This window comes from Hipposideros armiger, unplaced genomic scaffold (genome assembly GCF_001890085.2).
Source record: "Hipposideros armiger isolate ML-2016 unplaced genomic scaffold, ASM189008v1 scaffold_433, whole genome shotgun sequence".
Lineage (NCBI taxonomy): Eukaryota > Metazoa > Chordata > Mammalia > Chiroptera > Hipposideridae > Hipposideros > Hipposideros armiger.
In genome coordinates, this window is record NW_017731783.1 from 1,206,272 (window position 1) to 1,222,174 (window position 15,903).

General features: G+C 35.5%; 1 protein-coding gene across 1 annotated transcript in view; it reads right to left on the reverse strand.

Moving 5' to 3' along the window:
• SMCHD1 (structural maintenance of chromosomes flexible hinge domain containing 1) overlaps positions 1-15,903 on the reverse strand; it is a 143,987-nt gene that overhangs the window by 10,515 nt on the left and 117,569 nt on the right. Inside the window, exons 42-45 of the mRNA XM_019665107.1 lie at positions 13,780-13,970; positions 11,926-12,035; positions 11,590-11,660; positions 3,391-3,562 (exon numbers count right to left, since the gene is read on the reverse strand). Of these exons, the coding sequence (XP_019520652.1) occupies positions 3,391-3,562; positions 11,590-11,660; positions 11,926-12,035; positions 13,780-13,970 (544 nt within the window). The remainder of the gene's footprint in view (positions 1-3,390; positions 3,563-11,589; positions 11,661-11,925; positions 12,036-13,779; positions 13,971-15,903) is intronic.

The window sequence follows — 15,903 nt, forward strand, 5'->3', positions numbered from 1 at the left end:
TGCTTCACTGGCCCAAGTTGGCACCATCATTGCGCTCTTCCCGGGTGAGGCAGATCAGACGCCGGCTTCTGGACGGCCACTCACAGCGGCTTCTGGCCGCTCACGCTGGCTGCTGGCTACATATGGTAGCCCATGGCAACCCACGGCCACAGGGGCTACAGTCTACGCCGTCGCCGGCAACTCACACACAGCAGCCCAGCTCCAGGTTGAGCTGTTGTTCAGCATCTTAACTGTAGACGGCAGTGTCACTGGCCCTCATATGTGGGATCCGATCTGGGGCCCTCTAGCGTCCCAAGCCAGCTCTTAACCAACGCGCCACTCAGCTGGCCCCTTTATACAGTTTTAAATGGCTATATTCTAAATGGTTATAGTCCCATACAAAGATGATCAATATTCATGGCAGTGGACATATAAACACTCAAACATTCTGGGAATCTACACTGAGTGTGCAAACACGCAAACACACACACACACACACACAATCTGGGTATGCTTATGAATATATTCATATATTTAAATACAAATTCTGTATATGTAACTGAGTGATGACAAGGTCCTCATGTTTCTTAATTCTTTATGACTTATTAGGAACTCTTAAAGGTATCTAGAAAAAAGGCTGGTTTACTGGTCTGATAGTACTTCCAATTTCAGAGTAAAGAAATACTTTCTATGCACATAAAATAATACTTATTTTATATCAGAGTGAATTACAGAGTCATATCCAGGCCTGTATGTCAGTGGTGCTGCCTTTCTTCACAAGACAACATAAAACTCCAGATCATTAAGGATTTATATCCTATTTCTTAATATAATTTAGTTATAAGGTTCTTTTACCTCTTAAATACTCAAGAAAGGAGTATATTCAAATGCTTTAAATAACATTAGTCTTCTTATTTATAAGCAGAAAGATAGAATATTAAATATTTCCCATCAAATGCAGCACTAACAGTAGGCTATTCCATATCTTATGCAAAAAAGGATAGTAACAGCTTAATTTAAAACATGCCTTATCCACCTCAAATTTTTTGTATATAAAATCTAACTTCTATTTACCATGGTATCTATAAGTCTTTCCTAACTCATTTAAAAGAATTTTCCCAGAGAGAAAAATTCAAAATTCACATTCAAGTCTGCATCTAAATGATTTTATGTGATATGTTTATGTGATATGTTTAAGTTTTCAATTATCTGAAAAAAGAACTATGAAGCTTTACTATGAAAACAGTAAAATACTTTAAAAAATCAGTTCATATAAAGAAAGTTCAAATTACAATGCATTGAAATATTAAGACACTAGATTATTTCATTTTATCTTGGGGAATGACCACATAAGAAAAGCTACTAAAAATAATACAAAAGAATTGAAAATATATCTGAAGGGCTGTTATTGGGCAAGTATTTTAGGCTTACAAGGCAGAAGCAACTTTCTCACCACTGGAAGGTTTAAACAGTTGGATAGGTAAGCAGACTTTACTAAAAATATGTAGGTCTCTTCAAATTTTGTGTTCTCCATGATTCTAAGAACTTTATTGGCAAAGAATTGATAAGTACTTATGACTAAGAAAAAAATATACTAGAATCTCTGCTTTGATTCATTTAAAAATAATCTACCCAGGGACAGCAGGGGGAAGGAGGTAAGTTGTGAGAGGGGTAGGTATAAATGAAATAAGAATAGCTAGGTGATAGGTTCATGGAAATGCATTATACTATTTATTTCCATAAATTAAAACAAAACAAAACATCCTTGTCCTCAAAACCACAGCACTTAAATAATCTTGGTCAGTATTTCTAAAAACTTTAAGAATGGCTTTCTTAAAATGACAAAAAACACCAATAAATGGACAGAACTGAGAGGTTAAATATTAGAATAAATAAAGCATGACGTAATAAAGTATAAATAATGTCTAAGATTGCCTGATGTATAATACATATTTGGATATATGAACATAATAAAAGCATTAATGAGTTTAATGATATCATGATTATAAACTAGATATTAATTACTTATTGGTCATTCAAAATGATTCTCCTTTCTTCAGTTGCTATTAACAACTCCCCTTTCTTCTGTCCATATCCAGGCTTCTACAATGTTCATACTTATTTTAATAATTTTTTAAAAAAGTATTTCTACTTATAAGATCTCTATTGAATATAGAAAAAAAGGAAGGTTGGGGGGAAAATCAGTAGGTCTACCATCTCACTTTTTTCTAGTCTTTTCAGTCCACAAGTTTGCAGGTTTAATTTTTTAACATGTCTGATATTTGCATTTATATTTTTTAACCACTTTCCATTTAACAGTGTAATAGTCACTTCCCAGATTATAAATTCAATTAAAACATTTAACATTTTTAACATTTTGCTTCAAAAACAAGGCTGTAATCTTCATCTGAGTATTAAAAAAAATTAGTAAAATTTTCTGATTATAAAAGTGACACACTTTCATTGAGGCATTCATCTGAAAAAACACATAGAAAAGGATAAAAGAGAAGAAAATTATCTCAATTATGTAATCTAGAAACAGACAATTTTCTTTCTACTCCTTTGCTTCACTGTGCAAATCAATACCTGTACTGTTCTGAACTTGGGCAAGTTACCTAAACTTTCTGAGTCTCACCTTCCTCATCTGCACAATGAGAACAGCAGTAAATGAAACCATTCAAGTGACAAGCTTAATAAAGTATATGGTACATAAGTAAGCCTTCAAATATTAACTACTATTATTCAATTGAAAATTGCTTATTCATGCTATCTACCCATTTTTCTATTAATCTGTTCCTCTTCCCCGATTTGCCAATGCTGTTCCCCTCCCCCAATTCCCCAATTCAAAAAACAAACTACTTTTTGCTGAAAAAGCAGATATTGAAGCATATTAGAACTGTATAAAATTAAGAGCAAATAGGCTCTAAGGTAATGGCCTGAAGGGGACCTCTTATAAAAGTACAGGTGAGCCTTGAACAAAGTGGGGCTGGGATGCTGACCAAACCCTACCCTCCCTGCCTCCATGGATACCAGAATCCAAGATGCTCAAGTCCCTTATATATAAAATGGCATAGAACAATGCATACAGTTCCATATCCACAGCTTCCCAATTGTAGATCGAAAATGCTGTTTTCGATCCATGGTTTTTTTCAGTGCAGTTCAAACCTGTGTTATTCAAGGGTCAACTGTATATTTCAGAGCACAGATGTAGAAACAATTATATTGGCTGACTAGAAACAAGGTGACACAGCCTACAGAAGGGAAAATAGGGGAGGAAGGTCACACGTCATAAACAAAACATCTTATATTTGTTACTGGTTAATTTTTCACGTTAGAATATCAACACACATGCCCCAAATAAAGGATTAAAATCAAATGAGAAATCTTTATTTAAGTACTTATTCAACCTACCTATTTGTTCTCCTAAGACCACGCACTGTTTTGGTACTGGAGCTCCAAATACCATTCCCCGAAGTTTGTCCATTGGAGGAGCTTTATTCTGAAGGCCCCCAAACTTTCCATTACTTCGAATGCGATCTCCATCTCTGGTGAGCAGTGTAGGACAGTGTGTAATTTTAACAACCTATTTTAAGTAAACAGATATTAACTAGTGAGTCTATAAAATTTATTTCAATTGTTCTATGAAAGGGAAAATCATTTAAGGGTTCTGAGATTAGAAGTGACATGATCATGCTAGTGTTTCACAAAATTAATAAGCTACTCATGTGTAAGATGAATTGGGGATAAAAATAGTGGTATGGAGATGAACTGGACTAATTCTTAAGTGTTAACCTAAACTAGAATAGTGACAACACAAATGACAAAAAGTGAAACTGACAGCTTGACTGATAAGAGGGAGAGCAACAAGCCAGAGTATTCTGCACTTCTGAAAGCCATAACAGTATCAAGGAAGCATTACTAGCTCAATTTCCTTCTATTAGATACAAATATCCAGACAACCAAGGATAGCAAAGAGAGAATATTACACTGAAGAAAATACAGACTGAAAAACATAGGGCTGAATCTTCAGAGAGCAATACTACGATTTCAATTGTGGGAAGTAAAAGAGCCAGTAATGTGAGAGTTGGGGGGGGACTAGAATTATGTATAATAGTAAAACCTAAGTCACGGAAAAAAGTAGGTAGAGTTAGTCAAGAATTAAATTCTTCAGAGAAGTGAGAGAATAAAAAAGACACTACATTTGGTATTTCATGATCTTTAAGAAGGTTCTTTCCGGAAAGATCTAGGAAGTATAAAAAATAAAATGTTTAAGTTCACTGGTAACCAGAGAAGCAGAAATCAAATAAGATATTTTCACTCCTCACAATGTTAAACACACACACACACACACTCTCCATACACCACACCACATGACACCCAACACTGAGTGTTAGGAAAGCTATGGAGAAAGGGTCTTCTAGTATAAATCTGCTCTGGGACAGTCCTTATCAAAGGAAAATTGTACGATAAGCATTAAAAAACTTAACATATGCATGACCCAGGAATTCCACTTCTAAGAATTTATTCTGAAAAAATAATCACAGATGTGAACAATATACCCTGAAACACTGTTTTCATAATGAAAAATATAAAGCTTACATGTTTCAATAAGTTACATAAATAATGGCACATCCACCAAATGACACAGAATGCATACATTAGAAACAGCTGAAGAACATTATAACTTGACATGTAAAAATACCTACCGTATTTCCCCATGTATATGATGCACCTTTTTTCAAAAAATTTGGGGTCTAAAAACCGGGTGCGTCTTATACAGTGGCTGTATGAGCGCAAAAACAAGCGTGAAAAAAGTGGTAAAAGTAAAAAAAATCTACAACCACTGTATAGGATGCACCCAGTTTTTAGACCCTAAATTTTTCAAAAAAGGGTGTGTCTTATACATGGGGAAATACGGTATATCAATCTAATATTGAGGGTTAAATAGTGTCTGAATTATAAAAGATTAAATAAAACTTGATATTTTAAAAATGTTAAAGTAATAATAGGTCATGTAATAGAAAAATATTAACTAGTAGTTACTCTTTTAATATAATTCTAGGGGTACTATACATGTTTCCCCATCCAATTGGATACTATAAAATTTCTTTAATGTAATAAGATGCCTATTTGAAGAATAGTGGTTAATTCTTTGGTAAAATGAATCTTTTAGTAAAACAAACAATACCTTACTTTCTTAGTTTTGGTTTGGATTTATATGTTTCTAAAAGTGAACACTGAAAATACAAACTGGATTCATGAACTTTTTATTTATCAGGATTCAGGCAATGTTTTTAAGGATTTGATACCATCTCAAATAACAAACACACTCAAATTTACAGATCTGTCTATTCTCTTGTTAACAGACTGACAATATGAGTTACAAGCCTCAGGTAGAAAGGATAGTTTGGCTCCCCATTTACAATAATTCGGCAAATATTTTTAGGGATAGTTTTTCAATGCTCAAAGTAACCTCTATTCTTATGATTCTACCTCACTAAGTACTCTATCAGGACAAAAAAGGTAATGACAGCTTTTGCAAATTCAGTGAGTGAACAACATCCCTACAGCTCTGGGAAATACCGATTTACAACTGCTGTAGGAACTAGCAAGGGGTGGAATAAATTAGGGGTTGAAGTAGCATAAATAGCATGAAGAATTCAGAAAGACAAAACAGTAACAACTACTAAAACCTAACAATGTTACCAATGGAATGCCATAAAAACCTTTTTCTCAGAGGAGCTTTAAAACAATATTTAACTGTTGGAATTATACGACTTCATCCAAAACTTCGGAAGCAAAGAAATCAATATCTGCTATACCAATTATGAGGAACATATACTGCACCTGCTTTTGTCACACATGCTCTATTACTTTTTTTTTTTTTTAAGATTTTTATTGGGGAATTGGGAGATGGGAACAGCGCTGGGGAATTGGGGGAAGGGGAACAGACAAGTTGCTGTCCTTTTGTTCTTCAGTCTAGTTGTGGAGGACGTTGCTTCACTGGCCCAAGTTGGCACCATCATTGCGCTCTTCCTGGGCGAGGCACATCAGTCGCTGGCTTTAGGAAGGCCGCTCATGCTGGCTGCTGGCTACACACGGTAGCCCATGGCAACCCACTGCCACAGGGGTTGCAGCCTACGCCGTCGCTGGCGACTCATGGCAGCCCAGCTCCAGGTTGAGCTGTTGTTCAGCATCTTAGCTGTAGAGGGCAGTGTCACTGGCCCTCACATGTGGGATCTGAACCGGGGCCCTCTGGCGTCCCAAGCCAGCTCTTAACCAACGCGCCACTTGGCTGGCCCTCTATTACTTTTTGAAGCTATAGATTGATGTTTTTCATCAGTTCTAAACAGTTTTTCAGCTATTAGTTCTTCAAATATTGTTGCCTATGATCGATCGTCTTCTCCCTCTTTTCTTGGCACTATGATTAGACTTTTTTGCTGAGATTTTTCTCATTCTATCTCCCACGACTTTCAACTTTTCTCTTACATTCCTTCTCTCTAGGCTGCATTCTGAATAATTTTTCTTACCTATTTCCCAATTGACTAATTCTCTCATAAGCTGTTAAATATGTCCAGTGAGTATTTATTATATTTTTTAATTTTTAGAAGCTCTATTTGATTTTTAAATCAACTTGTTCTTTCCTCATTTTCAACAATTTCATTTCTTGAACTATATTAAACATACTTAAAAATTTTTGCTCTTATGTTCAACATGGAAATTTTTTCAGTACTAAGATAAAGGTGAATTCCTACAGAGAGCATCTGTGTTTCCTCTGATCAGATATTTAAAGATTCTACCAGTCCAGCACCATATGAAACCAAATGTTTATTTTGAGATTTTTCAGACCATCCAAGTATTATGCATGCAGGCTGCAAATAGACACAAAGGCCAATTTGTTTATACTGATGAATTCTCTAGGAAAACAATTTAATATTTTTCTTTTCTACTAGCACTCTACCTAGTAGTGTGCTGGAGACAGCATTTACTGGGTCATGAGAGCCAGGTCTCCTGAACGCCTCATTCAATTACTGCACATAGGCAGCTGGAAATCAGCCATGATATAAGTGTTTACACCATGGAGACTGGCAAAACTACAAATCAGGGTCCCACCACACCACACCCCAGAGAGCCAAATGTTCAACATTTAATACCATGCCACTGTGTCTCAGTGGGTGGGTGTGCAAATATCTGACTGAACTAACAACAATCTTCCAGTTATTACCCAATTGGTTAATTCTATCCTCACTAGTAAGTTTCTCATCTTCTCCTAATATGATTCCATGTAGTCATAACATTTAATGGGTATGGTATCTATTCTGTAATTCAGGACATACAAATATGCTAATCACTACCAGAATATAGCAACTCCCCATCCACAACTATTTTCTGGTATATTATAGTCATTATTAGGTTCACAAGGTATCATACATGAAGATGCCACATACTAATCCCCAACTAGTTGTATAATTTTCAATAATCTCACTCATTTAGCTCTCGTACTAAGATACTTTTATTATTTCTTCTTAACTAGGCCCAAAGAAAACTGCTCTAATTCTAGTACTGCCATGAATCAGGAGTGTGGTTTGGTACAGACACATTATTTGTTTTGAGCATCAAGTTTTTCATCTAGAAAGTGAGAGTAGGTGGTCTCCAAGGTACCCATGATTCTAGAATACACTGTTTATAGATACTGGCTCATATTTTAAAGGTTTTTTTTTCTTACATAATCACAAACATTCTTACTCATTTTCAGTTATAATAATTTCCAAACTTTTGTTTTCCATGCATTGGAAAACAAATACCCGGCATTTCCAAGCCCCCAACACTATGCTTATGAAATTTAATACTTCTTGTGTATCGAAGAATTCAAGATCTTTGGATCTCAGATCCAAGAGAACTTTTTTTTTTTAAAGTTGCAGAAAAGGAGTTTATTAGAAGAAAAAATACATTTCAAAGAAACAGAAGCTGGCCCAATCAATAGAGTATGGCTCAAGGGCCATTATTAGGAGGAAAAGTACACTCCAAAGAGTTTGGAGCGAGCCAAGCAAAAGAAGCTGAAAAGGCCCAAAGAGAGCTTTTCTTTAATGACATTTTACCATATCTGGGCTTTCTGCTCAATGTCTTACATGTATTATTTGATTCAATCTTTACAATAGCCCCCTGAAAGTCCATACTGCAGAGTAGATTTCTTTTTTAAGTAAAATTTAAAAGTAATATAGAAGCGATAGGGCCGGCTGAGTGGCTCAGTTGGTTAAAAGCTTGCTCAAGAGTACGAGCTCTGAGCAACAGCGGTTAGAGAAAGATAAATACCATATGATCTCACTTATACGTGGATTCTAAAAAACTGAATAAATGAGAAATGTAAACAGAAATAGTCTCAGAGACACAGAGGAGAAACTGAGGGTTGCTAGTTGGGAGGGGGTGGGGATGAAGGAGAAGGGGAAGAGACAAGACAATACAAATTGGTAACTACAATATGGCCTCAGGGATAGAAAAAACAGTCTGGGGAATATAATCAATAATGTTGTAAATATTTTTTAGGGGGCCAGTTGGACTCATGGCTTATTTGGGAGACCACTTCATAGACAATGTAAAGACCTGACCACCGCACTGTATTTCTGAAGTTGATGTTGTATAATACTGTATGTCAACTATAATTATATATACATATAGTCACGGGATATGGAGTAGAGGGTGGAGTCAATGGAATTGTAATAGATAACCATGATATCGGGTGGGAGGGTAGTGGATGGGGGGAGGGGGTTGTTACTTTGTGAGGGGTGAAAAAGATAACTATTGCATTGTTCTGTACACCTGAAACTAATTTTAAAAAAATGATACATGTATGAGAGGACTGAGGCATCTATTTTAATTGTGCTGGGTATAGAATACCCAGCTTCATACAGCCAGCAAATAGCTCAACCAGTTTTCAAACTCAGCTTTTCTACTTCCAACTGAATGCTGTTTCCAGGATGCAATAGTTTCCTTATCGTGAAATACATGAATTATTGGCTCCCATTTAATTAATTAATTAATTAATCTTAACCAACTGAGCCACTCGGCCGGCCCTTTATTAGCTCCCATTTAAAAATCTATTTAAGCCAGCTGAGTGGCTCAGTTGGTTAAGAGCTCGCTCAAGAGTTTGAGTTCTGAGCAACAGCGGTTCGAGTCCAGCCTGAGCTAAGCTGAGCTGCTGCCGAGCTGCCAACAGATGGCAGGATGGCTCAGCTAAAAAAAAAAATAAAAAAAATAAATAAATAAATAAATAAATAAATAAATAAATAAATAAATGAAATAAAAAATCTACTATTTAAATAAAATTCACTTACACTTTGAAATAAAAAAAAAAGTGATAATCCTTCTCAATGTATCCAATAGTATACAACATATTCTTCCAGTCTGTTTAAAGTACATAACCTCATTTTTAAAAATATATTATAATTTTGCAACTTTTCCACAAAATATGTTTTGTACATCTTCCTTGTTAGGACATATAAGTCTATTATATTCTTTTTAATAGCTACACACTACTCAAATGTATAAATTATTATACTATAATGAAGTTGTCCAATCCTCACTGATGGACATTTACACTATTTCCAGTTTCCCATTATAAATTGTTTAATATTAACATGAATATTCCTGTACCCCTCTTCCTAAACTTGTGGGAGTATTTTTGTAAAGTAAATTATTTTATTATATTGTGATGGTATAAAGATTGTTGCAAATCTTTGCTCCTTCTCCCATGGAGAAGGGCGAATCTATTCCCAACAATTCCCCCTCTCCTGCCTGGGGTCAGGGCTGACCAAATTCTGACCAACCAAATGTACTTTCCAAGGCTGGGACTTAAGAGACCAGCAGCTTTTGCCTTCACTGCTTGGAACACCTCTTTTTGAACCCAGATACCATTTTGAAAAGGCCTAAGTAGTCATATGGAGAGATCCAAATTGGCCAGCCTACAGACCCAGCTGAGTGTCTAGCCAGCAGCCAGAACCAACTAGCCACTATGAGTGGGAGATAAACTAAAGGAAGAACTAATTTCAAGGAACTATTTCTAACCCAGGACTTGCTGGATAGAAAAACTGTTTTTTATTTGTGGCCTGTTCAGCAAACAAAATGTTCTTGAAAAAGAAATGGAGAGCCTCAGGGCTAAGATCAAATCCAATGCACGGCTGTGGTCTGAGAGTCAAAACCAAGTCAAGGACATCCCTTTGTTGAGAACTCAGATTTAAGGCACTGCTTCCTAGATCCTCTAGGTAGACAAAAGCGTTTTAAAAAATGTTAATAGCATTATCTCACAGTATCCAGGGGTTGGGGTATGTGTGAGAACAATAACCTCAGCAGACTATGCCAGCTCAGCTTCTGGCTCACTCCAGCCAAATTCCCAGATGGCAACCAGTACCAACTGCCAGCTGTGTGAGGTATTTTGGAGCTTCCACCATCCCAAGTGCAACTAGCCAACACTGCAACTATATAGCTAACACTACTTGGAGAAACCCACAGAGATATGAGCACTAATGTATTGTTATTGTTGAAGCCACTAAATTTTTTTTTTTTTTTTAGCAGAGCCATCCTGCCACCTGTTGGCAACTCAGTGTCAGCTCAGCTTGGGCCAGGCATTGAACTGCTGTTGCTCAGAGCTCAAACTCTTTTTTTGTTCTGTTTTGTTTTTTTAGCTGAGCCATCCTGCTACCTGTTGGCAGCTCAGCGGCTGCTCAGCTCGGGCTGGACTCAAACTGCTGTTGCTCAGAGCTCAAACTCTTGAGCAAGCTCTTAACCAACTGAGCCACTCGGCTGGCCCAAGCCACTAACTTTTGAGTGTTTGTTATATAGCAATAGATGACTGAAACATTTATATTGCCAAAACGTGCCTTCAAAGGTATTATGGGTTAAATTGTGCCCTTTAAAATTCATGCATTCCTAATTCACAGTTCCTCAGAATGTGATCGTATTTGAAGACAGGGTATTTACAGAAGTAATCAGGTTAAAATGAGGTAATTAGGGTGGCCCCTAAACCAATTAGTTATATCCTTATAAGAACAAACATAGTTATGCGTAGATGTGAACAGAAGAATATGATGATCTGCAAGCTAAGGACAGAGGCCTGGAACACATCCTTCTCTCACAGCCCTCAGAAAGAATCAACCTTGCCCACACTTTGAATTGGATTTTAAGCCTTCAGAACTAAGAGACAATAAATTTCTATTGTTTAAGCTACCCAGTCTGTGGTACTTTGTTACAGCAACTCTAACAACTAATAAACAAGGGCTACATAAAATTACATTTCCACCAACATTATCTGAGAGTAAGCTTTTTCCAATACTATTTATCAATGACAGACATCAGTTTTGAATCTTTGATAATATCATAGCCCAGAAACAGGTCTCATTTTAATTTGCATGTTGGCCTATTCATGCATATATTTTTCCCAATTTTATATTGCTTATCAACATGTAGGATTTAAATTGGTTTTGACAGGTTACTTAGTCATTTGCACATGTATCATAAAATGAAATTGTTTCTATATAGGTCTTTAATATAGTAAATAAAAAAATATATATACATTAAAATTATAGCTACAAATTAAAAAATAATTCAAATACATACCTCTTTTCTATAATGATTGGCAGCATCCAAATTATCCAAAATAATGGTGTCTCCTAACAGCATACCAAACACTGAAACATTCAATACATAAATTTTTTAAATTATGACATTGTCTGCTCATACTAAAATATTAACACATTGCAAATTTTTCTTACAAAGAATGCTAACATTAGGATTTTATTCAACACTTTCTTCTAACAGGAAAAAATAAGAAAATTAAATATTAATAAAACTATCACTTATAAATTAAATGAGAACATAAATCCCATAATCAGTAATTTATATATGTGGATCACAAACAAAACATCTATATAAAGTCACTGTAGTTTCCTTTACCTGTTTCACAATGTTCTACGTTACTTGGAAATGTTAACAAATTTCGGGCAAAGACTGGATCTCCAATGGGTCTAAAGAATAATTTTCCATTTCGGTAATGAGGTAGAGGTCTGAATGAAAAAAAAATTTTGAAAAAGTATTAAAACACATATAGCTTTTTAATTAAAAAATATAAAATATAAAAAACATGAATATATCACATATTGTGATCATTTAATCAACTCCTTATCCACAAGTGAAACTCCTGAATGATTAACTATTATGAAACAATATTTACTATATAAAAATACCTACTCAGTTTTATCTGTACTACTACCCTCAATTAGTTTATAGAACCAATATAAACGGTTTAGTTTGACAAGGCAAGGAGAAAAGCAGCCTCTAAAGCTGGCCCTAAAAGATGCCACAGATATGACTGTGTCATGAGGAGGGGCACTAGAATGGAGGGATGGGGCAAGGACCAAGACTGAGACACAAGTGGGAGAGGCAGCTCAGTACCCTGACTCTGTGCTTCCCACACAGTGTAATGAGCAACTGAAGCCCAGAGGCAACAATGGGATCCAAGAGATGGAGGCTGGCTGGGGTGTCAGGGCCTTTTTCTTCCAGATAGCACAGCTTTTTTGAAATCTTGAAGGTAGGCGTGGTAAAGGGTAGGCGTGGCTCTAGAAGCTTGATAACTTAATGCCAATGAGAGGTACAATACCAGAACTAGAAAGGATAACTAGTTTCTAGAGCAAACATTAGCTCTGAATACCAAATTCATACTTTCCCTTAATCAAAGATTCTTAAATTGGTCTTCAGGGATTATGAACCTAGGAGAAGCCCTCCTGGAGAGAAAATTATTCTCACAAAAGGTATTATTACCCTTATCAACACAGTAATTATAATCCAACAGGATTTCCTATGTTGTTTAAAATAGGTACTGACTAGTAGCTGGGTGAGAGATTTTAGAAGGAGATAGATGAGTTCAAATTCCAATTGTCTCCTTAATCTATTTTTTAGATTACAAAATGAAATGTCAGTTTAATAACATAGTAGACTCTAAATGAATTATCATGCTCCTTAAAGTCCCTATTCCCACCCAGTTGCAGGCCTTGCAAAGCTTTGTCTAGGAATCTGAGAAAATTACTGGTCAATACTTTGTTACACATTTTAATTTTTTCGTCTTGTTACCATTTTCTTCTAGCCTTTTAAAGTGAATTTTTAAAAAGTCACAACAGAATATGCATAAAATATTTTAAATTTTAGAGTAAAAATATCTAATTAGTTTGCACAGTTATTCCCTAAAAACATACTTCAAAAAAAACGAAGAAATAATTACTTAAAGAAATCAAATTTATACTAAAATAATAAAACATCCCAACTAAATGGTCTCTTACATTTCAACTTTGCTATTGGCAGTTCCACTAGAGAGCCTCTCTACTTAAATGATTGCTGCTTATTTTCACATTATATAAATAGAACAACAGACATGTATCTATACCCTAACTCCAGATAAAGCAATTTAATATTGTAAATGATAATAAAATCTTTCCATGCGAGCTGCTGAAAAAACCAAAAATTTGCTGTGGGTTTGTGTGTGCGTGTGCCTGCAGATGTGTGTGTCATATATACAAATAACATTTAATTGGCAAATTAAACATGGCCAGAATATATAACTGAATACACTGTAATACTGATCTTAATGAAGTACACATTTGTGATGAAGATGAAGATAAAAATAATGTAGATAATTTGAGTCACTCCTCAGTTTGTTTTAGGCATCTTTTAGAAAAATTATTTTTAAATTCAGCACTTTGATAAAAAAAGAAAAGATATTTCAGAAAAAAATCATTACTTCTACTTTTTTCTAACCTTTTCCAGTCTGGAAGAGTCCTCTTATAAACAGAATCAAGGGGTAACACCTGCTGACGACCTTGGGTTTCATCATAGATGCGACGTGCAGCATCAGTGGTCAGGGTGACAACACAATCCATATCACTCGCCAGATGCCAAGAAATAACCATTGCAGCTCTGTCATCTTCAATTTGTGCCAGGTGTGCAATCTGTAACCCATTTTTAAAAATCAAGTATAAAACTCTAAATATCGTATTTGCCGGCGTATAAGACGATTTTTTGGCCCTGAAAAATATGCCTCCAAGTGGGGGGTCGTCTTATACGCCAGGTACACTTCAGATAGACTGCCCATAGTGCTTGCCCCGTGCCATAGTGGCCTCCCGATGCCCGCCCACTTCATTCCACATACCGTTCAGGCATCAGCAGCGCTGCTGGGTGTATGCTCGGCTGTTATGCGATTTTGCTGTTATGTGATTTTACCACACTCGCAAAATCGCACACAGCCGACCATATAACAAACTGTATTTTGAGTGGAAATGTTAGGGGGTCGTCTTATATGCCGAGTCGTCTTATACGCTGGCAAATACGATATATAAAAATTTGCTATTAAATATTTTGAAAGCCCAAATCTAAACAGCAAAAACATTCACATGAATTAAAAAATTATCAAACTAAAAATTTACTGGTTAAAATATTAAACTGTCTATTCTGCTGTTAAATTTTGGGAAAACTGTTTCACAGATGAAACTCCAATAAACTTTGCAAATGAGCAAACAAAAATATCTGGAATATTATCGGATAATTAATGATATACATTTTTTCACATTTATTATCTCTACTACTGGGCTATGTCTTAAGTAATCATAAATAAATTTAAATAATATATGCATAAAATTCAACATAAATAGAATTACATAGCATATCCTTCTAAGTAGGTATCTTATTCTAATATTATAGTATTTCTTTCAGAAAACAAATCTAAATGTCATGAATAAGAATAATTTCTTCTGCTTATAAGAACACTTTGGAACGTAGGACTAATAGTCATTCTCCTATACAAATACTTTAATCACAAGCATTCTTGCTCGAAGTCCAGCAAGGTCGAAATTTTGTGGTCAATTTCAAAACCTCAATCACTGCACTGAATGATAATAGTCACATCTACCCTTTATTCTTAGGTGCAACTGGAGCAGAAAAACCTGTCCTACCAATGAGAAAGTTGTGTGTCACTTTTAGAAACACTATGTCTATCCTTGTATTCCAATTCTCTTGAAGTTAGTGGGAGAAAGGTAAGAAAACAGACATGCAAAGAAATCAGCACATGTAAATGAAGGTAAAAAAATGTTCTAGCAAAGGAAGGGTTAGCAGAGGCAAATCAAATTAAGTGACCTCATTCTATTTTCAACCACAAGTGCTAGGACAGGTGTCCACTTTGTGATTGTTCACAAGCACCCTAATTTTATAACTGGGGTAATTAATTCTAAATGAAGATATGATTGGAAGGTCTCACTTGACTCCTTACCACTATACTTTCTCCTTAAACTTTCAGGTGATACAAATTATATACAGTATTGTTTTTTATTCTTTCAAAAATTTCATCTTTTCTAAGACATGCACATTTTTTATACTTGTATACCACATAGTGTTTTGTTCATTCAAGCTTTAATTACTTTTTCAGTTTTAAGCCCACCCTAGCCATTTTCATGGATGTTACTGATCTTCCTCAGAGATGGGAGATGAATGGCACTTAAAAAAAAAGGAACATAGATGGGATTTCAAGATACTTGCAATTAGAAGAGCAATGTCCAAGTTAATGGAGGTATTCACATTGTAAATCTCCTCTTGTCCCGTACTATATTTCACTTAGTTATTCTAGTTTTAGGATAAATGCCAGGAAGAATTTTTAACGAACCAAGGAAGAAGATTAAACACGATTGGAAAAATTTCCTCTTAATGGTTAGGCTTATACTTCTGAGAGGACAGAGGAGAAATTGTATAAAATATGATTTCAAAGGCTTCCCCTGATTTCCAGGACATCTGATAGAACTATCTGAATGGAAGACTTAAAAATATATTTCTTCTGGGCCGGCTGAGTGGCGCGATGGTTAAGAACTGGCTTGGGATGCCAGAGGGCCCCGGTTC